This window comes from Trachinotus anak, unplaced genomic scaffold, assembly GCF_046630095.1.
Source record: "Trachinotus anak isolate AG129_WGS33_773 ecotype Australia unplaced genomic scaffold, CSIRO_AGI_Tana_v1 ptg000011l, whole genome shotgun sequence".
Lineage (NCBI taxonomy): Eukaryota > Metazoa > Chordata > Actinopteri > Carangiformes > Carangidae > Trachinotus > Trachinotus anak.
The window spans coordinates 23,302,091-23,323,522 of record NW_027273862.1 but is presented as its reverse complement, the minus strand read 5'-3'; the positions used below and the strand labels follow the sequence as shown (position 1 = coordinate 23,323,522).

The window sequence follows — 21,432 nt, the reverse complement described above, 5'->3', positions numbered from 1 at the left end:
AAGTAGATCTGCGGACACTGATATTTAACTATTATATGTATATTGAACTTTTTATTGGGCTCCATTGTTTGTAAACAATCCACACATATAAATGATGCACAAATATCTCACAATCCACAAACATTTTTTACCCCATTGTATAAAGTCATATCCAAAAATATATATTAAAAAAAAAAAAATTGCAAATATGCAGAACTTACACTGCAAACACGCATTTTAATTTCGCATAAAATGATAAAGGAGATATTTACACATTAGTGGGTGCATTTGTAAACGTGAAACTATGAGTGACGTCACATGGTTATTTATACATAAATAGAGCCGGAACAGCGGAAGGTCGTCAGTCCGTCCTGACAAGCAGACCCGGGGATCTTAGGTAGGACGTCTCCCCCTGCTGCTGAGGGAAAGTTGAACCAGTGTCCTGCTCTTTCTGGGAATCCGAAAGGCAAGTCTGAGAGTAATACTGCAATCAACCAGTCTTTCAATTTATGAATGAATTAGAAAAACAGGGGGTAGGGTGGAGGATGAAGGACACGGATTGACTGATTGTGTGATTCAGTGAGTGAATGAATTTGTTTCCATCCATTCATTCAAAAATGGCAATTACATGATCAGAAACTGGTCTGGCTCAGAAATCAAAACACCAAGCAGAGTACTACATTTCCACTTTTATTTGATTTTTCATAATGAAAGTATTAGTAAGTAATGAAAGTACCACATTTGTTTTACAGTTTGCTCGTATAGAAAAGTTTGTGCCTGTGTCTTGAGTCCTGAGCTGACCCCTCTAGGCCCACAACGTTTTATCTGACTTACCCACGTCTCTGCCTGATCTCTCTGCTCCTGCCCACAACAACTAGGCCAGACTTGGCACAGTTTCCCTCTGCCGTCATAATTCCAGCTCTCGCGAACAAGCCCGGACTCTGTAATCAACCCTGGTCCCTGTGTGAGTGTGTATGTCGTGTCCTGTAGTACTAAAGTGTCACTCTGCTCTCTGTAGGCCTCGCAGCACCTGAAGCCTGGGTGTGTTGGGCTCAGGACCTACCCGGGGGGAGATTATAATGATCTTTGTTATTTGACAGCAGATGCAGGAGCGGTGTTAACTTATCAGCTACCTCTGCTTGTTTGTGTTCATATTCAAGAGCCAGAAGGAGTCGCTCAGTGGCCATGTCGACGCTCCTGCGCTGCGTCTCCAGCTCTTCTGTCATTTTTCTCCAGCAAGGCGTCCGTCAGAAGATACCTGGGAGGAGGCAATTCAGGACTTTCCCTGTGTTATGGGATCAAAAGGCCTCCAGAGGTAGGAAGTGTACAGCTCCGTTAAAATCTCTCTGCTTAACCTTGCATTATTTTCCTCAGAGGACAGGCAGGGTCTGTGTTCTTTCTTTGGTTTGGACTTCCTCTGTGTCTTGAGTCGAGGAATGAGAGTGTAACCGTTCACTCAAGGACACGCTCCCTGTGACGAGGAGAGTGGAAAAATCAGTAGATCATGGGCTGTTTGCAGCAAGTTGCTAAACATGCTCCCAAAAACTCTAGTGTGGACCGGGCAGTGTCTTTGCTCACTGAGCTGTAGGCGCTGCTAACATTTGAGAACACATTTAAGGTCAGTTAAAGGTGACATGTAAAACTTCAGCTGCAGTCCGGCAGATTCTCACCACAGACAGTTGTTTATGGAGTCAGAGCTGTTTGTGTGGCACTTGCCATTGTGTGTTTGTGAACTTTTTCTGAGTTCCTGAGTGCTTTTTAAGTTTGGATTTCAAGTGGTGTCTGTCTGGGACTGTAGGCCGCTCTGTGTATGCTGGCTTAGAGCCAATCACCTGCTAATAATGTCTCCATGGCGGCGAGGTCACCATGCCGTGTATGGAGAGAAATGTGTAACCTGACACTGTTTGCAGCCACACAATCTCAGCTGTACACGCATGCTCTCTTGTGTTGCTGCTCCAAACGACAAAGACACAAAAATCACTCAGGTTCTAATATTCATCTGAAAATGTTTTTGTCTTTCAACAAAGACCTGTGAATGCACGTCATGGCTTTATTGCAGATTCAACTATCATCTGGTTTGTGTGTGCTCAGGTGTGCTCTACAAGGACGTGGTGGTGGGCGTCCCTAAGGAGACCGTACAGAATGAGCGTCGCGTGGCGTTGTCGCCTGTGGGGGTGCAGGCGTTGGTCAAACAGGGATTCAAGGTGCAGGTGGAGAGCGGAGCTGGCGAGGAATCCAAGTTCTCTGACCAACAGTACATAGATGCTGGAGCCACCATCACTGACGTCAAGGGAGCCCTCGGCTCAGACTTGGTTCTTAAGGTTCGTGCACATCTGCTTCTTGGTCTGCCAGTAAGACAATCCTGTGTATATATTCTGTATATAGTTTATTTAGATATTCCTTTTTTTTTTTTCTGCTTCAGGTCCGAGCCCCCAGCTTGAGCGAGGCAGACCTCCTGAAGCCTAAGACCACCCTGGTGAGCTTCATTTATCCGGCACAGAACCCGGAGCTGATGAAGAAGCTGTCAGAGAGACAGAGCACTGTGCTGGCCATGGACCAGGTGCCCAGAGTCACCATCGCACAGGGCTACGATGCACTCAGCTCCATGGCTAACATCGCTGGGTAAAGATAAATAGACATTTACATGGATTTATGATTGGAGCTGTTCAGCAATGTCGAGTTACTGTGTAACTCGACATGATTGTTTATTTTGTAGATACAAAGCTGTGGTTCTTGCTGCTAACCACTTTGGAAGGTTCTTTACCGGTCAGATTACAGCTGCAGGAAAAGTCCCCCCGGCTAAGGTAAATGTCTACATATGGCACAAGTCAATATGAGTGATTTCGTCTTCCCACAATCTTTGCTTTTTCTTCTCAGTGTACCTTAAATTAAATATTTGACAGTGGACTGTGCCAGGCCGCTGCCTGTACAGTAAAATATATGGATGTTTCTGCTGTACACAGGTCCTGGTTATTGGAGGTGGAGTGGCTGGTTTAGCAGCAGCAGGTGCAGCCAAGTCAATGGGAGCCATAGTCAGAGGATTTGACACCAGGTGTGAGAGGGTTAAAAAAAAAAAAAAAAGACATTATGTCTCAGACTGCAGGACTGAGTGATGATGGTTGTGATGATTTTTGACAATATACCGACTGTTTCTTGCCTGTCAGGCCAGCGGCCCTGGAGCAGTTCAAGTCATTTGGGGCAGAGCCTTTAGAAGTAGACATCAAAGAGTCTGGCGAGGGAGTCGGAGGTTACGCCAAAGAGATGTCTAAAGAGTTCATTGAGGCCGAGATGGCCCTTTTCGCCAAGCAGTGTAAAGAGGTCGATATTGTCATCAGCACTGCCCTGATTCCAGGTCTGTCGCGCCGGTACCTTCTCCTTTTTTGTCTTTTATCTTTTGCTGTTTAAAGCTGCATTATAATTGTAATATTGAACCTAATGATTATTACAGCGGCCTGGAGATGTACTTTATAGTTGATACTCAGACACTGTTTTGGATAAACGACCTGTAAGATACCTGCGGTGTCAAGTGGCCAGATGCAAGATTTAAAGTAAATGCTCATGTTGTTGATTGATTGTGTAAGTAGGAAATGACTTGCCAACATGTTAGCCATAACAACCCGATTAGCTTGTTTTGATACTTGTCCAGATGTTTTTCTTCCTCTCTGTGGCCAAAAATCCATTAATGCAGCTTTAATGTGGACCCATTGCTCCCTGACTGTTTCTCAGATTTGCATGATATTATGAACATTTGATCCATCTCACCTGTGCCTCTGTTTTCTGTTCTCATGCAGGGAAGCGGGCTCCCATTCTGATCAAGAAGGAGTTTGTGGAGTCAATGAAGGATGGCTCCGTGGTGGTTGACCTGGCTTCAGAGGCAGGGGGCAACATCGAGACCACCAGGCCTGGTGAGCTGCATGTTCACAAGGTGAGCTTTCTGCTTAGGAAACAAAAGAAATCCCGCCCTTCATGTTTTGTTCACATATGTGTAAAATTAACTAATGGTATAATTTTCTTTTAATGACTAGGGAGTGACACACATCGGCTACACAGACCTGCCCAGCCGCATGGCCACTCAAGCCAGCACTCTGTATTCAAATAACGTGCTGAAGCTGCTGAAGGCCATTAGCCCAGACAAAGAATATTTCCACTATGAGCCCACAGAAGAATTTGACTATGGAACAATTGACCATGTCATCCGTGGGACTCTTGTTATGAAGGTGAGTTTTTATTTGTCGTAACTCTCTGCTGGCAGCCTCCATCTCCGCTGGCATCCCTCACTCTCAGCGTGAGCTATCAGATCCTGTCATGCTGGGATACTACGCCAAATGAGTACTAAAAACCTGATCCCAGCTGGGAATAGCTCATGCTGGATCCCAGCAAGAATGTTATGAACGTTTCAAAATATACTTTTCCAGGAATTTTAGCTTTGACACATTGTTTATGGCAGAGAAAACATGCAACCTCAACAGGACATATCAGTTTACCCCTTGTTAAACTAAGCATTATTCAGACCCCTTAAAAGAGAATTTATCTTTCAAAACCACTGGTAACTGGTTCGTGATTGCTGTTTGTTCAGTCTAATCTCCTATGCAGTCCATGGGTTTGCATTTTGAGTGCTCCCACAGATCCAGGCGAGATCTCCCACAACGCAGGATTCCAAAGTTTTGATGTGTGTTTCTCACGCAAAACTCTGTGGACATCCTCAGTGCTCTCACACTGGTCCTCTTGTGTGTTTTCTGCTGTATCCAGGACGGCAAGAACATGTTCCCAGCCCCTCTCCCTAAAACAGCCCCCCCAGCCCCAGTGAAACAGAAAACAGTCATAGAGTTGGAGGCAGAGAAAGCAGCGGCGGTTTCTCCCTTCAACCGCACCATGACCTCTGCTGGAATCTACACCACAGGTTGACACGAATACACACATCCATTAGGAAATGTGAACAATAAGTTGAGTTGACAAAGAGAAATTAAACAGCAACTGTTTTGATAATTGATTAATTATCAACTCCTTTTTGAAGCACAAAGGCCAAAACATTTTGATGATTTAAGTTTCTTAAATGTAAATATTTGCCACTTTTCCTTGTCATACGTTATGGTAAACGAGGTATGTTTGGCTTTGGCCTGTAGGTTGGACAAGAAAAGGATTGGAAGACGGCCCCTCGGGCCTGAAAATGTCACCTTGGGCAAATTTTTCATTATTTTCAAATATTTTATGATAGAAATCATAGTGAGATTGAATAATAATAAAAAAAATTTGTTTGTTGCAGATCTGTTTCCAAACAATACCTTATTTGGAAACTAAATCAACTGAGATCACTAGATCTCAATGGGACTTTTGAGTGTGGACACTCCATTTAATTAAGCACAGTGGGAAACATATTTTTTCAGTGCTTTGACATTTCAGAGAAATTACAAATCGTCGCACTTGCATAACCTGTTATGAAACTATAGATGTGTGTGGTTTTCCTATTCAGTTATTCCATTGCTTTAATGGCAAATGACTGGAAAACAACTGCACATTTTTCCTACTACAGTAAGATGGAAAGAACTGTACACAGGCATCCAAACACAACTACAACAGCACGAACAACGCTGCTCCGTGTCTCTGCAGGTCTGTCCACCTGTCTCCTCCTGGGCATCATTTCCCCCAACAACGCGTTCACTCAGATGGTCACGACCTTCGGCTTGGCTGGGATTGTGGGATACCACACTGTGTGGGGCGTGACCCCCGCTCTACACTCACCCCTCATGTCTGTCACCAATGCCATCTCAGGTCAGGAGTCAGTATAAGGTGTTTTTTAAAAAAAATTTTATGACCTTATGTAATCTTTAATCTTTTTTTGACCTTCTGCCCATTCTCTCTGTCAGGTCTGACAGCAGTAGGAGGTCTGGTGCTGATGGGTGGAGGTCTCACACCCTCCACCTTGCCTGAGAGTCTCGCTCTGGCTGCTGCCTTTGTGTCCTCCATCAACATTGCCGGTCTGTTTATTCGATGCAAAAACAAGAGCAAGATTCCTTGTCTTCCTAATTATAAAAAAATAGAGCAGGCTCTTTTTCTCTGTGTGTGTGCAGGTGGTTTTCTGATCACCCAGAGGATGTTGGACATGTTCAAGCGTCCCACTGACCCTCCCGAGTACAACTACCTGTACATGCTGCCCGGGGCTGCGTTTGTTGGGGGGTATGGAGCTTCAGTGGCAGCTGGATACAGCATCGAGCAGGTGACAGAATACACATCTTGTCATTCCACTCACATTTGTTCCCAGTTAAAAATATATTTAATTTGAGTTAATCAGTATTAAGTAGCTTGCCAGTGAAATTAATTTGTCAGAGGTTTGGTGCTCTAGATGACTGTGGTTGGGTTCATAGTGAATATTTTGTTATTTTGTGTTTGAGTTTTGTCATATGTTGCAACTGCTGCAAGACAATCCTGCAAGTGCTAATTTTACACATAGAACATGTGATTATATTGATGAGTATTAGGCTGGCAAATGCCATTATATATAATATATAATAAAAAACACCCAAGCTGATATTAACTTTTGTGTAACCAATAGTCCAAACCCAAAGATATTCAATTGACACCTGAGCAATATTTCTTCAACAATTTATTTAACTTGATTGATTAATCAAGTAATAATTTAAGCTCAAATAAGTTCTCACTCATTCTTTTTAATTTGAAAAAAATTAATAATTTCTTTATTTCTTGCTCATCTTATTGAGTGACCTGCCTGTAACTGTAACTCAAGCACTACACAGATAAGTCTGACTTGTGTTTTCTTCCTCAGATGATGTACTTGGGCTCAGGCATGTGTTGTGTTGGGGCACTGGCAGGCCTCTCTGCCCAGCGCACCAGTCGCTTGGGGAACGCCCTGGGCATGATGGGAGTGGCAGGGGGCATCGCAGCTACCCTTGGTGCCCTCAAACCCTCACCAGAGCTGCTGTCTCAAATGTCTCTGGCCATGGCCACTGGAGGAACCCTGGGTACGTAGCTCACTGCTTATAGCGGATTTAGAATTGAGATACACACGATGTGTTCTGCTCTTTCCAAACTGTTGATAGACGGGTCTCTGGATTCTTACTCTGCTGCTGATTCCTAAGCTCTACCTAATTTAGTTTCCATTGCAAGACCATCATGGATAAGTTACATGTTATTAGCTTTGCATGTGACTCCTCTGGTCTTGAAAGAGTGTTTTTTGCTAATTCATAACAGAACATCAAAGATCCTGTCCAAATACAGAGATGGGTGGATTTTGTCATCATGCCTGAATGTTGTACATGTTAATAGTAATTTAAGAAAGCAGGATGATAAATGATGTTTTAATCAACACACACAAACACACAAAAGCAGCAGAACATGAGGATTTACTCAGTGTTAAATTAATGCCCCTATGTTTTCAAGAGAACACACTTAAACACTTAACTTAGGACTCATCAGATTGACTTTGAAGATCAGGCCCTGTAACTGAAAACAGGTGTCTGCCTTTTAAACATTTGCCTCTTTTTTTTAACTTTATTTTTTACTTCAAATGTTTTTTTTTTTTGTTTTTTTTTTGCATTTAAATTAGGACAGTGTGCATGAGAAGTTTAATGTGTGTTCTTTGACTTAGCCAAACTTAGTAACTCACAGATCCTCTGATATTGGACTTTTCTTTTTCCTGTTTTGGGCTGATCTTCATGTCTTGACTGCAGGTCTGACCATTGCCAAGCGCATTGAAATCTCAGACTTACCCCAGCTTGTGGCGGCCTTCCACAGCCTTGTGGGGTTGGCAGCTGTTCTCACCTGCGTTGCTGAGTTCATGATTGAGTACCCCCACCTGGAAGCTCACCCAGCTGCCGGTGTTGTCAAGACGGTGGCGTACCTGGGCACCTATATTGGAGGTGTCACCTTCAGTGGATCTCTGGTGGCCTATGGCAAGCTTCAAGGTAATGGATTTTATTTATATATTTGTAGCATCCATAGTGCATATATGTACGTGTATATATAGATATTGTGCATGTCAGTAGACTATGTCCTTTTCAAGTCTGATCATTGCTCCTCATTTAACACACTAATATCTATATAAACACACTGAGCTTTACATCCTCTGGCACTGATTGTCTCTTTCATCTAGTTAAAGCCAGAGATCCTCCAGTAAATCCAGGCACAGACTTGGGGCTTGTGTGCATGTCTCAGCAGTCACAGATTTACATTGCAATGCAAATGATCAAGAGGAACACATGGAAAGCTTTCTGGTAATCTGTTATGGGTAGGGCAGGGCAGTGGCTGCATGGCTGTGGTTGGTGGAGGGCTGCTGTGTGATTTATGGATGGGACAGACTCTCAGACAGCTGATTAGAGGCCTCCACAGAGAAGTCTGGGGGTTCAAAGACCCTTGACACTGCCTAAGAGAAAAGTGTGCTTGCATGTTTTATCTTGTCACATTATTTCCCTTTAGCTTTACAAAAGAGTGGCAGTTATATCTCTGAAACTATTGAAACTGTTTTTGACTGTAGGCATCCTGAACTCTGCCCCACTGCTGCTGCCGGGACGACATATGTTGAATGCCAGCCTGATGGCAGCGTCAATGGGAGGCATGGTGCCTTTTATGCTCAGCTCCAGCTATGGTACTGGCATGGGGTGTCTACTGGGGGTGTCTGGGCTTTCCACTGTTATGGTGAGTTTTCACTAAGCTGAGAACAGGTGAAGTAAAAATAACTGGAAAACACTGAAGATGTGCAACTCCTCTGATAAAACACTTTAAAAACTGCATTATAGGAGATGGTACACACTTTTTAACTCTGTTGCATCTCATTTTGGACTCAAGTTGGTTTTCATTAGCTCAAGCAGCTCAAGTGATTTTTTGCTAACCCCTTGTTTTACCTCTGCACAACTTCCCCAACCTGCCTGTAGGGTGTAACCCTGACAGCAGCCATCGGGGGTGCTGACATGCCCGTGGTCATTACCGTGTTGAATAGCTACTCTGGATGGGCGCTCTGTGCTGAAGGTTTCTTACTTGACAACAATCTCATGACGATTGTGGGAGCTCTGATTGGCTCCTCCGGTGCCATCCTCTCCTACATCATGTGTGTGGTGAGTAGACAAACGCGCATCCAGCCACATGTGAATTGTACACTGCACACCTGAGTTGACCTCCTCTTCTCTTCCAAGGCTATGAACCGCTCTTTGCCCAATGTGATCCTGGGTGGGTATGGCACCACCTCCACAGCAGGTGGTAAGCCCATGGAGATTGTTGGCACTCACACTGAGGTCAACGTGGACCAGACCATTGATATAATCAAAGAAGCCAACAGCATCATCATCACACCAGGTACATGTAACACAAGACATTTGTGAACAGTGTTAGGAAGTCCACTCCATGTTAATAAGGAATTTCAATTTCAAATTTGTGGCTGACATAACATAGTAGCTCTTCTGTCGAGCATTGGTCAAAAAATAAATAAATAAATAAATAAAAATTTAACCACAGCTTATTTTATCTGCCAAAATAATTAATACATTCTTTATAGCTGCGTTATGCTGAAAGCATTTTTATTATTTGATTTATGGAATCAAGTTAGAGGTTTAATTTCAATATATATTTTTGTCTTTGGTTCAAAGCCTTTCACAACATAGGAATGTTATGAGTTTTAGGTGTGGAAAGGATCAAAATTGACAAAGGAGAACTACGGATAGCATTGCTTTTATTCCCTGCTTTCTTCTTACTTATCAACACCTGGCACCTACTTTACCCATGATGCAATTTGATATGATTCAGTCTCTGGCAAGTAGGGATGAAGAGCAGGGCTGTAGAGGTCTAATAATCTCACATTTTCTAACTCCACGACAACAGATTTTTTTTTTTTTTTTCATTTTCAAACTTGTTGTCTTTACCCCAAGCAATGCTGACTCAAGTGACGTCGCTTGAGGCAATTATCACGGCCTGTAAACAGACTTTGATGTGTAAAATCAGCAGAGATCCCCTTTAAAATTTCAGCTAAAGCCAGTTAGCAAACTCTGTAGACATTTAAACGCTGTCACTGTGTGTGGAACCAGTCCATCAGAGAGCTTAATCAACACGGTCAAAAAAAACTGCACAGTAGCAGTTTGAGAATAGCCTTTAAATTGACTTTAAAACCGAACCAATGTTACCCTTCCAAAGAGTAATCTTTACTACCTTTTGGTGGTAATTTCAATCTGGCATACATACTGTACACATTGGTAAAAGCTTCTTCCCAGGCAGAAAGTGGAGACGCTCCTGAAAATGGAAGAGACAGGTGTGCTGGACAGTTTGGCTACTCCTCTGCACTCCAGCTGCAGCTTTTCAGACTGAATCAATAACATCAACACTCTCTCTCTCTCTCTCATCTGATTAATTTACCCTGACAAAACAGCTCAGCCTGACTGCTCTGCTCAAATGTGGATCAAATATGTTTGTGCAGCAGCTCTGGAGGAGCTGGACGCTATTGCAAAAAACAGTCACGATCTCGGACCGATTGATTCGGTGGTAATTGATTTAAAGTCAGAATACTGAAGCACGGTGATCACAAGAGGGAGCAGTTTGCCCACAAATGATCCCACAGCCAGCTGGTGTCCTGTGACACATGAAGTGTACAGTATAAAGTGAGTGTGTCATTACATGTTTGTTAGCAAAGAGTTTAGATTTTTGAGTGCGAGATGACGAGCACATCCTGATTTATTACAGAGAAAAATCCAGAGAAACCAGTCCTGACAACTGAGTGCTGTTGAGTCGCCAGAGCAAGAGGAACCACTCTGACTAACTTGGATACTTGGATTGCTGTTGTTTTCCAATGGCTCCAAACCAACACAAGGACAGCTGTGTGGTCTAACATGCTGGTTTGATTAGAGAAACAGTGAAAATTCGTAAGAGCTATTGCGTCCAGACTCAGGACTTCTCCATGCACATTCAACAACAAAGCACGGCAGTGAGGAAACAGAAGGCTCCAGTTGTCTGGGGAATTAGAAGATATGGGTTATGGGCAACTGGCCTCAAAAAACTTGATTAGGGTTAATGCTGAACTCTACGAGGTACCTGACCGCCAGGGTTAAATAGGGGTTATGCAGACATAGGGAAAGGAGTTCTTTGCACGCAGGGGACCCACATGTACACCACACATGCACAAGTTTTCCTTAGAAAAATGTTTCTGAGACCAATGAAATGCTGTGATTTAATACAGCGAGGAGACTTGTGGTGGATGATGACTGGGGGAAGAGGACAAAAGAAAGAATAGAGGGTAGAAGAATAACTGGCTTTATTGTTGTTGAACCCCTGCTGAATTGTTGAGATTTTATTTGGTTAAGAACAATAACTGTATCAAATGCTTATTTATTCAAATAGGGCAATAAACAAGAACACAAATCCAGAATATGAAGCGCTTGAAAATTGGATAATAGTCTCAAACAACCAAGGAGTGATTACAGGATCTCTGGATACTTATAAAATAAAGCAGATTATAGCCCAAGATTAAGAATGCAATTTGTTAGACTATTGTATGTTTGTTCTTTGTGTATTTTTGTGTTTAGGTTGGGGTCTGTGTGCAGCCAAAGCCCAGTACCCAATTGCAGACATGGTGAAGATGCTGAGGGAACAGGGAAAGACTGTCAGGTGAGAGTCAGCACTCCAGCTCTTCATTATAAACAGGATTACTGCAGCTTCTCTGTCCTCAGTTGGGGTTAAACTCAGAGTCCACAGGAGGTTTTTTTAAATGTAATATTTCTAATCAAAAAGCAACTAACAGCTCATATGTGGGTAATATTTGCATTTTCTCCTGTTAGTAAAATGGGGTACTTTTTTAAAGTAACTATAATGACACAAAAGTACCTTTTTAAGTGCTGTATTAAAGTGCAATATCAAATATTTAATTGTCAGTCATCATAATAATGCTACTTTATACTTCTGTGCCATTATATTTATAAAATGTTTTATTCCACCAATTACATAACAACTATAGTTACAACTTCTCTGATTTAGATTTACATGATCATTTTTAAAAATGTGATGCATTGTTATAGATCAGACTACTCAACAGTATATAATGCCACATGAAAATGCTACATACATGTGAATTAATTAGTAATAAATATAAAATAACACTGATATCATTCTGCTGCATAATGAGTTATTTTACATCACATTTTGCTTAAGTAGTTTCACTCAAGTAAGATTTTAAATGCAGAATTTTTTTTGCTTTTATTATAGTGAGAGAGTGAGAGGCAAGTTTGGGGTTAGAGAGAGAGGATGACATGCAGCAAGTAAAAGATCTGCACACTCCACTGCTTTTTTTTTTTTTCTTGTGTCATATGAGATGAGTGCATTTTTTTTTTTTACATGCGGCACCATATGAGCAGAGCATCATTAAGGAGTAGTGCGTTGTATGAGCAGCAATATTTCCAACAGGTTCGGTATCCACCCAGTTGCCGGTCGTATGCCTGGCCAGCTGAACGTCCTCTTGGCTGAGGCTGGTGTTCCCTATGATGTGGTCCTTGAGATGGATGAGATCAATGACGACTTCCCAGGTAAACTCTGGAGAGTGCTGTCTGAACATTTACTGCTATGTGGTGATCAGCTTTGGCAGGAAGGTGTCAGATAATTTTACTAGATCAATTAAGTGTAAATAATCGCACCCCACCCCTCCCTTTTCATCTACACTTGTAGCAGCCTTGTGTTGTGGCTTAATATTTTGACATGTCATGTTATCAGGGCAACAGTCTTGTTTTCTTAGCAACCAGGCATGCAGTCTGAGACATATGGTTCTGTTTATGACAGAGGGAGATAAGTGTGGTGCTGGGGAACCCAATAACATTAGTGAGAACAATTGCAGAACATTTGGTGAGCAGTTTGCATGCTCATCTGTCTGGTGTTTCAATCTCCAAATGTCTATGGCCCACAGAAACTGACTTGACAATGGTCATTGGAGCCAACGACACGGTAAATTCTGCAGCACAAGAAGATCCCAACTCTATAATTGCTGGCATGCCTGTCCTGGAAGTGTGGAAGTCCAAACAGGTTGGTCTACCTTTCTTTTTAATTACCTTTTGAACTGTATTGATGCACCAACAACATCATTGCAATTTTACCTTTGTGCTTTCTCCAGGTGATAGTGATGAAACGTACCTTGGGCGTGGGCTACGCTGCAGTAGATAACCCTATTTTCTACAAGCCCAACACATCAATGTTGCTGGGAGATGCCAAGAAGACCTGTGACAGCCTGCAAGCCAAGATCAGAGAGACCTTCTACTAGTTAACATTCATCACTATCGTGTACGGCTGTTCTCAAGTCTCAGGCAGGATGACAGATACTATATTTCAGGATATATATTTATTGGGTCTGCAACAGATGTGATTCTATTACAAATGTGCCTGAGATTCATATGATGATTTTTTTTTTTTTTTTTTTTGAAAATAAGGGACATAATAACTTAAACATGACTGTGTACTGATTTGTAAATAAAAATATTTCAAAATATCAGTCAATCTTTGATTTCAGAGTTTTATTCCTTGTATTACTCATTTATCAAACACACCTCATTCATGTTTAGTAATTGTAAACAAATATTTTAGTGCACATTCTTATACAAATAGATGTCACAGTATCCCTTAAAAAATAAGATATCATTCAGCCAGACATACTAGAGCTTGCTTTATTATAGTCTCTTGTAGATGATCGGAGTTTTTTTCTCACAGCATTCTTCAGCATTTTCCAGCAGCAATCTTGGCTTTGTTGACAACTGAGTGCAGGTAGGAGTAGAAGAAGAGAAGGTTATCATATTCTCCATTATACTCCTGAGAGAGGTAATGCTCATGGAAGTCCTTGAGGAAATAGTAAATGGCCTCAATAGTAGCTAGGTAGGTGTCAGGTTTTCCCTTCTGATGGCGCCAGAAACATGTTTTCCTCATCTTCAGCTCTACCTGGAGTAAATCTGGAGGAGAACACATGTCAGTCAGAAAGCACAAGAGGACACTGAGTGAGATCATGTTGAACAGCATTGTGGGTGTAGTAAAGTAAATTTGTCTCTAATAAGCACCAGCACTCAAGACTCTGCACAAATGCAATCTTTCATGATTACCTTGCAGTCTCTCATCTGTGCTGATCTTGTTGGTCTGGTTCCATGTGCTGTCAATGAAGACCACGCTCTGTAGGGGAAACACCCTTGACTCCGAGCCCTTTGCTTCATCTGTGGTCCCTGACTCCAGGTTCTTGGCAGTGTGTGTGGCACCTTGAACTTCCTCACTTTTCAGCCTCTTTATGCAGGGTTCATCAGAGTCATGTGACCTGCTGTCAGACCTGTCAAGCAAATACTGCATCATGTCTTGAACTGAGACAGCCCCTGGACCAGGGAACACCAATACCACCTGGGGAGAGCAAAGACGCAACACAGATTCAGAGCAGAACACAATCATACAAACCAAGACTACAGTACAAATATGTGTGTTTCTGAGATAAAGTGTTTCTGCAGTTGGTGATTTATACATGGTTAAGTTTAGAAAGCGCTGAAAGAGTAATACAGTTTGACAGGCACAAAAGAAAGAAAAACTAAAAACAAGATTATTCAGCTGAGTCAAATAGATTCAAATAGACAAATAGATGAGGCAAGAAGAAAAAAAAAAAGTTTGAAACTGTCAAAGACAATAAGCACTACATGGCCTTTGCACTAAAGCCACTGTAATTCTGTATTAGATTAGGCCTAATAACTAGTTCTGTGAAATTTAATCTTGTCAAGTCTGAAATATGAAAATACAGAAACTGAATACATCCTCTAAATCATACACATTTTTATTGTCACTTCCATTATGAAGTTGTATACAGTATGGATCAATGGATCAGTTTGTAGATTGTATACTACTACAAATACAGGTGTACATAATACAGAGGCATTTACCTCAGGATCAATGTGAGTTGTTTATTGAATAACACTATAAAAGCATCTAACCATAAAAATAAAATATAAATGAAAAAAGCATAACAATGCAGTGACAATGGGGCTTTCCTAATAGGTAAAAGAAGAAAAATAAGCAGCAGAAATATGAAGACAATTAACAACTGGTTAACACAGTTGTTTGCTTGATTAATTGATAAAAAGAAACTATTTGGCAGCTATTTCGATAACCAATTAAACCTTTATTTTTCAGATAAGAAATGTTGCTGATTTTCTTCATATTATGTGATAGTAAATTGAGTATCTTTGGGTTTTGGACTGTTGAGCAGACATACATTACCTTGGGCTTTAGAAAAATGTAACTGGCAGCATTCACTATTTCTTGTCTTTTTTTATTCTATAGACCCAATAATTGTTCAATAAATCTGGAAAATGATGGGTAATCGATGGCATCATTATTTGCAGCCACGAAGAGTAGAGCTTCACAATGAGACTTTAACATATAATAGTTAAATAAACTTTTTCCGTGATGAACAACAACTTACCTTGCCCTTTTCAAACTCAGGTATGCAGGGGTAGGTGTATATGGTGACATCACTGGGCGCGAGGATCTTGGCATGGATTGCAGTACTCTTGCCATCTGTCTCATTTGGATGCTTGATGATGTCTATCTTCACGGGAAGCTGAGCACAACATTAAATATGTAGACGACAGTTACATTTCAACCACACCGTGTGCAAAATTTCCATAGACCTCACATAAAAGACATGACTTAACATCTTCCACCACAATAGACTACTACTATTACAGCAACTCCATAGCTTAAGGCCTCTCTTAAAAGAACAATCAAGTGAGTCTAACCTCTTACTGACCTTGATTAAGGGGATTTCTTGCAGGCCGACACCCACTAATGAGCAGCATGTGTAGCAGAAAAACATCCTTGATCCTCCACATTTAGAGCACTTCAACCTGCCTCTCTGCTGCGCTTTCTCCAGCACTGCATGTGATGCCAATTTTAGACCTTGGAGAGGCTGCTTGGCGAGCTCCCGAGTGTCTGATGAATCACTTGAGACTGTTGTTTTGTCACGGCAACCAGGATGGAGACACTGGTCTTGATCCAGGCTGCTCATGCTTGCTCTTAAAATGCTGGAAGACCAGTGCTGAAATATGTGGACTCAACATTCAAAGCTGAACGAGAAATGACAAAACAAATGATGCAAATATTAGCAGACAGATAATCCAACATTTACACAAATTTAAAAATAAATGGCACAATAATGTGGAAAGGCCATTAAACAAGCTAAGTGTTGATACTAAAAAGTCATAGAGGAGTCTTTTTCAGACAGATGGATTGAACTGGGAGATATTAGGTATATTAATATAATATTAATACTGTGGTCAGATTGGGTAAATAAAGTCTAGGATTTTTAAGTATTGAAATAATACGATGTAGCTTTCATGCTCTTTTCCTGGTTATAGGGGCACATAGTCACTAAGCATAATAAGTAAAATACCACATTGAATCTTTTACACACAGATTTTTAAATTATGGTTGTTCTGATCAGTGTTTATAATATTTTTTCTTGGTATTTCCCTTGTCCTTTTCCTTCTTCACTCTAGCTGATCTTCACTTTTATTAGTTTTTTTTTTGGGCCGTTCTTGCAGTCACATTGCTTGGCTGGTTTTATACTATCATGATCAAAATGAAACAATTTTCTGACCATATTTATGTGTTAGAGTGAAATGATCACTAATGGTCTTTCTGCTTGTATCCACAATAATTAATATTTTCGTACACCACATCACCCATTCCTTGTTTAAATATGAAAGCATCTTACATTATGAGCAAAGTCAACGAGTCAAAATATCCTCATACTTAATGTTGTCACTATGGATCAATTTGACAGAAAGATGCTGAGAAAACAGGGAGTACCTTTCCAATGGTAGAGACTTGTTGCACTGTTGCATTAAACAAGATATAGTTCAGTTAATTGGATACATTAGATCATTTTGAGGTTTTGACTATTATATACTTATAAAAAGTGTCTGTTTGGGTTCTGGATAGTTATTACAGCATTACATACCAAACATTAATCAAGAAAATAATCACAATATTATAATTGAATGATGAAAATAATCCATTTTAGTCCTATGTAACAGTTTCACACCAGTAAAATGCTGCTAATTATATTGTTGGTGCTGAAACATTTACTGAGAGCTGTCAGCTCAACTTTATGGTCGTGTTGGAGGCTGCAGTTTGTGCTGCTGTCAATTTGTATTGTGTTAAATAGACAGATGATTTTGTCCACCGCATTTATATCAACGAGAGAAGGTCATGTATGTTCTAATAATACATCCTAGGTGAGGCTAAGTAACAGAAACACCTCTTTGTATGCAATGTAACTTCAGCATCGTTAAGTAATAATGCAGTTGAATCATCACCTCTCTCAACATGAAAAATGAACATTATAATGTTCATGAAGGGAGGATTTATTGCAGGACTTTTATATTAGACTGAAATAGTTTAAGCTTGGTGTTGCTAATAAACTGGCAACTGAGTGGATGATAGCATAACACTCAGATTTTTCTGTGTTTGGGTAGATTTTCCTGATGACTACAGTAAAATCCTGAACGCAGGATTACCTTGTAATTTCTACAGCGTGGTGTCGCTGCTTTTATTTGAGAAAACGACCTGAATACTCCCATCCACCTCTGGCAAGCATCAACTAATATGACAGAGATGAACGCAAAATGAGCTAAACACATGCGTCTGCATACAATTCATTGGTAAACATTTGGGAGATCGAGAGCATAATATTCAGTTAACATCGTATTCTTCTGTTTCTCTCTCTCTCTTCTCTTAAACTCAGTGGGACTACATACTTAACTGTCAGTGTAGTCAGCGTTGCAACACAGTCAACATTACCTGATTCATGCTAGTGACGCTAGCTTCTGTTAGCATGCTTGCTCAACATCCGTCACTTTGGCTACGCATTAGCAGACAAAAATCAATTAGCTTAAATTAGATTATAACACAGACCAAAGGAAAACAGACGTTTGTGTTGCTCAGCTATGTTGCAAGCAACGTCTTCTACTGGATGGTCCCGATATAAACAGACTATCGGCATTTAGTGAAACGACGTTCAGTCATAATACAGCCATGCTTTCGACTGCGTGAGCGTCTTCTTCTACGCCGGAAATAGTGTTTCGATTGAGGGAAAGGTAAACGCCGGGAAAAAGGCAGAGGACCTAAATAGATAGGTGTCTTGATTAAAGTTTAGTTTAACGTAATAAACAGGATCAATTGTCATTTTATTATGAGGATGCAGTTTTTGGTGCATTTGACTTGTACTGTGTTATACAGAGAGGAGTTTGAAAAAAAGCTTTATTTATTTACTTTTGTTTAAACTGGAGTTAATTATTTATTTATTTATTCATTAATTTATTACACACACAAGTGTTTGTCTGCATGTCCTACAAAAAAAGTGTACTACAAACTTGCGTAATGAATTTAATTTATAACTTTGGCTATATTTATTTTTTTAACCTTTTATCTATTGGTGAACATTTTGTAAGTTCCATTTTGTAAATAAAGTTTTTTTTATGTACCCGTTGCTAAGCACCGAATTCCTGAACTTGAGCTGTAGGGACTCAACACCTGTAACTCTAAACAGCACAGGAGAAGAACAGCTAACCGAGCTACTGTTAAATTAATTTAACAGTATAAATCGTCAGTAACTGGTAATGTAAGTGAAGCACTTTAAATAAGATGGTTAAATAAACCACAACGCGAGGTTAATTGATGAGTTTTGTGACAGCCTTCAAATTGGCTAGCTAACTGTTAAGTTAAGACGCGGAGACACTGGGCTCAGTCAGACATGTGAAAGCGTGTCTTTACTTGATTTCCATCTCTTTTGGGTAGTTTTGCGTCCCTTTGTAATTGTTTTGCATATCTTTGTAGCTGTCTTGGAACTCTTTATTGTGTTATTGCCTCTCTTTGTGGTTGCTGTTGTCTCAGTGGTGAGCTTTTGGCTTGGGTTTCTGGGCCTGTGCCCATTAAGTCCATTCAGTCATGGGAAACCACAGGGTCAAAATTTGTTCTTGGGCCCCTACAAACCTCCACTATATCTAACAGATACACAGATATCAAAAACCACACGAGGGCTGAAATTAGTTGATAAATCAGTGACACAAGTTACCTGAACGTAATTGTCAAGAATTTTGTCATTTGATCAACTATTTAAGTAATTCTTGTAGCGAATATGTCAAAAAAATGATATGAAACTCAACATCTTTCTATTTTGTACTTTTGGTTAGATGGCAAACATAATTCTGAATGTTACTTTGGACTTGAAGGAATAATGATGGGTCTTTTTCACCTTTTTCTGACATTTTATGGAATTGGAGACTGGAGATCCACTCATAGCTAATGTTGTTGTACAAATTTCTAACAAATAAGTGATTCATCAAATTATGTAGACCCAAATGGTGTGAGGTAAACCTGGGCTTTTTGGAGTCCCTGGGTGTCTGGAGCCCGTGGGGCTTTGCCTGGTTGGTATTTCAGCCTTGCCTAAACCTTAATGATGGTACCATAACGTAGCTAGCTAGGTTAATGTCACTTATGAAAATTCATGTTTCATATTTATATTTTTGAAAAACATTCATATTTCATTAGTGTAAGCTTCCTTTTTGGGTATTTGCATATCTTAAAATGATGAAAAAAAGATGTTATCTGCAAATATTAGAATAAATAGGATGCATTTTATCCTGTGAAATAAAGAAATAAAAGTTGTAACGGACCATGGAGATTTCTGGGATGCTCTGAAAGCAATTGGTGAACTTCAAAGTTATATTGCATAATATAAATACATACAGGAAAATTCTGGTTTCACAGATATTTCTCCAATATGAGCTGATCAAAGGGGAAAGTAATATAAAATATTAATATGCATTTGCCTTGTTCAAAGCCAGATGTACTTGATGTGATGTAAAACAGATTGTTTTAGGTACAGATTTCAAAGATACCTGAACTGTCACACTTTTTATGAAACAGACAATCGCACGCAGACTTGCATGGCAAACAGATGTTTATCGAATGAGACCTTCCAGTGTCTGTGATGTTAGATGCCAAATAATTAGAGAGCTGCCAAATCTGTACTGTGTGCCAGGTTGCTTTGAGAATCATGGCAGTGAAACATACATCATACTGTATATCACACCAGGCTTAAACTTTCACCCCTGCAGCCTGCGTTGTATAGGACCTAGGAGCTTGCCTTTGTGTCTTCTCTCTACAAAATGCGGCCAAGCTTAAAGACATCATCTGATGGTTCTTCCTCCACAGGTTAAAATGACTCAGCTTTCTAAAAACTAAACAGAATTTTTCAAATGTGCTGCTTCAGCTTCCATAGACAGGATTTCTTAATGATGTCTTACACTGTCTTTTTATGCTCATTGTTGCCTTTGGCATAACATTGTCACACAGCAACAAGATCCATCTGTCTGCATCAGATTTGAATGGATTGAGTGTTACCGACATGTCTTATCATTAAAATTCATTCATTTCCGTTATTTTCTGTTTAGTCTTACAAAGAGGAATGAAAAAACAATCTGTCTGACCGCATTTCAGGAATGTTTGTTTTACTGTTGACAGCAGTCCAGATAAAGCTCAAAGAGGACTGTTAGAGATATATTATTTTTCTCTGTATTCTATGTTGTTTCCAATTCTAAATACAGTCAGACAAATAAAAAATTAAGAATCTAATATTGAAAATATTGTCTTTCAGGTGTATCCAGGCTGCCTGGCCCAAGCAATCACCATAGCATTTTATTGAACTTTCCCTGAATTAGACTCACTATAGCAGATGGAGATAAATAAAGAGAAGAATCCTGCTCACGGTGAGAAAACTCAGTATGTTTATTGCATTTGTGTGTATTCCTACTAGTATATACATGTATTTGTGTGCATTTATCTTTGTACATGACCCAAGATAACCTAAAACTCATACTGACTTTTGTTAGGAAGAATTTTAAACTAAGTTCAAAAACCGTCCATGCGTCCATGATATAAATGCAAAAGTGAATTGAAAATCCATCATGCCTAACTTTTTTTGCTATCAAGCCTTGCAAACACAAAAGGGATTTGAGTCCTATCTTACTTGAAGCATCCAGCACAGTGGGGGTGGACAAAACTTTCTTTGCCAAAAAAAAAAAAAAAAAAAAATCAATACTAGCCTGTCATGCCAACAATAAACCAATGTCAGCATTCCTCCTTTAAGACAGCAGTTGCTGACAGATTTCGTGTTTTCAAAACAAAACAGGTAGTGTTTTTGCAAGGAATTACTGTATGCGCACTCCCAGGACCCCTGAAATAACCGCTGAAGACTATGCACTTGTCTTAAAGCTCCCTTTGTCTTTCAGGACTGTGGGCAATAAGGCAAATGATTGGATTTATGTTGGGCTTGCAGTTGAGTCTGCAACCAGTTTTGATCCAGAAGCTAAGTTGTCAGTTCACTGACTTCTCTTGCTGCAGTTGCTGTTACCAATGTATATTTGTCCCAACATCTGGAACACACAACTATACACA

General features: G+C 40.3%; 3 protein-coding genes across 5 annotated transcripts in view; 2 read left to right on the top strand and 1 right to left on the bottom strand.

The window, feature by feature from the left end:
• The first annotated feature begins 311 nt into the window (after positions 1 to 311).
• On the top strand, positions 312 to 13,446 carry LOC139627909 (NAD(P) transhydrogenase, mitochondrial-like). 2 transcript variants are annotated; one of them, XM_071489097.1, is made up of 22 exons: positions 312 to 445; positions 1,140 to 1,294; positions 2,071 to 2,300; positions 2,402 to 2,601; positions 2,696 to 2,783; positions 2,943 to 3,031; positions 3,144 to 3,331; positions 3,771 to 3,904; positions 4,005 to 4,196; positions 4,729 to 4,879; positions 5,587 to 5,748; positions 5,844 to 5,954; positions 6,048 to 6,193; positions 6,761 to 6,956; positions 7,665 to 7,898; positions 8,468 to 8,628; positions 8,865 to 9,044; positions 9,123 to 9,282; positions 11,496 to 11,577; positions 12,370 to 12,488; positions 12,863 to 12,978; positions 13,067 to 13,446. In XM_071489097.1, the coding sequence occupies exons 2-22, from the start codon at positions 1,165 to 1,167 to the stop codon at positions 13,211 to 13,213; spliced, it is 3,216 nt and encodes a 1,071-aa protein (XP_071345198.1). In that variant the 5' UTR covers positions 312 to 445; positions 1,140 to 1,164; the 3' UTR covers positions 13,214 to 13,446. The 2 variants fall into 2 exon arrangements, with proteins under 2 accessions (XP_071345198.1, XP_071345199.1); XM_071489098.1 differs by lacking the exon at positions 312 to 445 and adding an exon at positions 984 to 1,020.
• Positions 13,447 to 13,448: 2 nt separating this feature from the next.
• On the bottom strand, positions 13,449 to 18,058 carry dtwd1 (DTW domain containing 1). Of its 2 annotated transcripts, none has more exons than XM_071489103.1 (5): positions 17,776 to 18,058; positions 15,722 to 16,009; positions 15,395 to 15,532; positions 14,040 to 14,325; positions 13,449 to 13,892 (listed from the first exon to the last, which is right to left on the bottom strand). In XM_071489103.1, the coding sequence occupies exons 1-5, from the start codon at positions 17,809 to 17,811 to the stop codon at positions 13,663 to 13,665; spliced, it is 978 nt and encodes a 325-aa protein (XP_071345204.1). In that variant the 5' UTR covers positions 17,812 to 18,058; the 3' UTR covers positions 13,449 to 13,662. The 2 variants fall into 2 exon arrangements, with proteins under 2 accessions (XP_071345204.1, XP_071345205.1); XM_071489104.1 differs by having other exon boundaries at positions 15,722 to 16,037; positions 17,776 to 18,057.
• A 406-nt stretch (positions 18,059 to 18,464) lies between these two features.
• The window catches only part of cops2 (COP9 signalosome subunit 2), a 43,829-nt gene continuing 40,861 nt past the window's right edge, over positions 18,465 to 21,432 (top strand). Inside the window, exons 1-2 of the mRNA XM_071489102.1 lie at positions 18,465 to 18,595; positions 20,633 to 20,744. The gene's annotated coding sequence lies outside the window, so the exon portion shown is untranslated. The remainder of the gene's footprint in view (positions 18,596 to 20,632; positions 20,745 to 21,432) is intronic.

Bases quoted from the DNA above. Each gene is read 5' to 3' on its own strand.
- LOC139627909 (XM_071489097.1), top strand. From the start codon at position 1,165: ATGTCGACGCTCCTGCGCTGCGTCTCCAGCTCTTCTGTCATTTTTCTC. The intron at 5,749-5,843 runs GTCAGGAGTCAG...TCTCTCTGTCAG, and splicing joins TGTCACCAATGCCATCTCAG to GTCTGACAGCAGTAGGAGGT. The intron at 9,283-11,495 runs GTACATGTAACA...TTTTGTGTTTAG, and splicing joins CAGCATCATCATCACACCAG to GTTGGGGTCTGTGTGCAGCC.
- dtwd1 (XM_071489103.1), bottom strand. From the start codon at position 17,811: ATGCTAACAGAAGCTAGCGTCACTAGCATGAATCAG. The intron at 16,010-17,775 runs GTAATGTTGACT...CACATATTTCAG, and splicing joins GCGTCACTAGCATGAATCAG to CACTGGTCTTCCAGCATTTT. The intron at 13,893-14,039 runs GTAATCATGAAA...GTTCTCCTCCAG, and splicing joins CACAGATGAGAGACTGCAAG to ATTTACTCCAGGTAGAGCTG.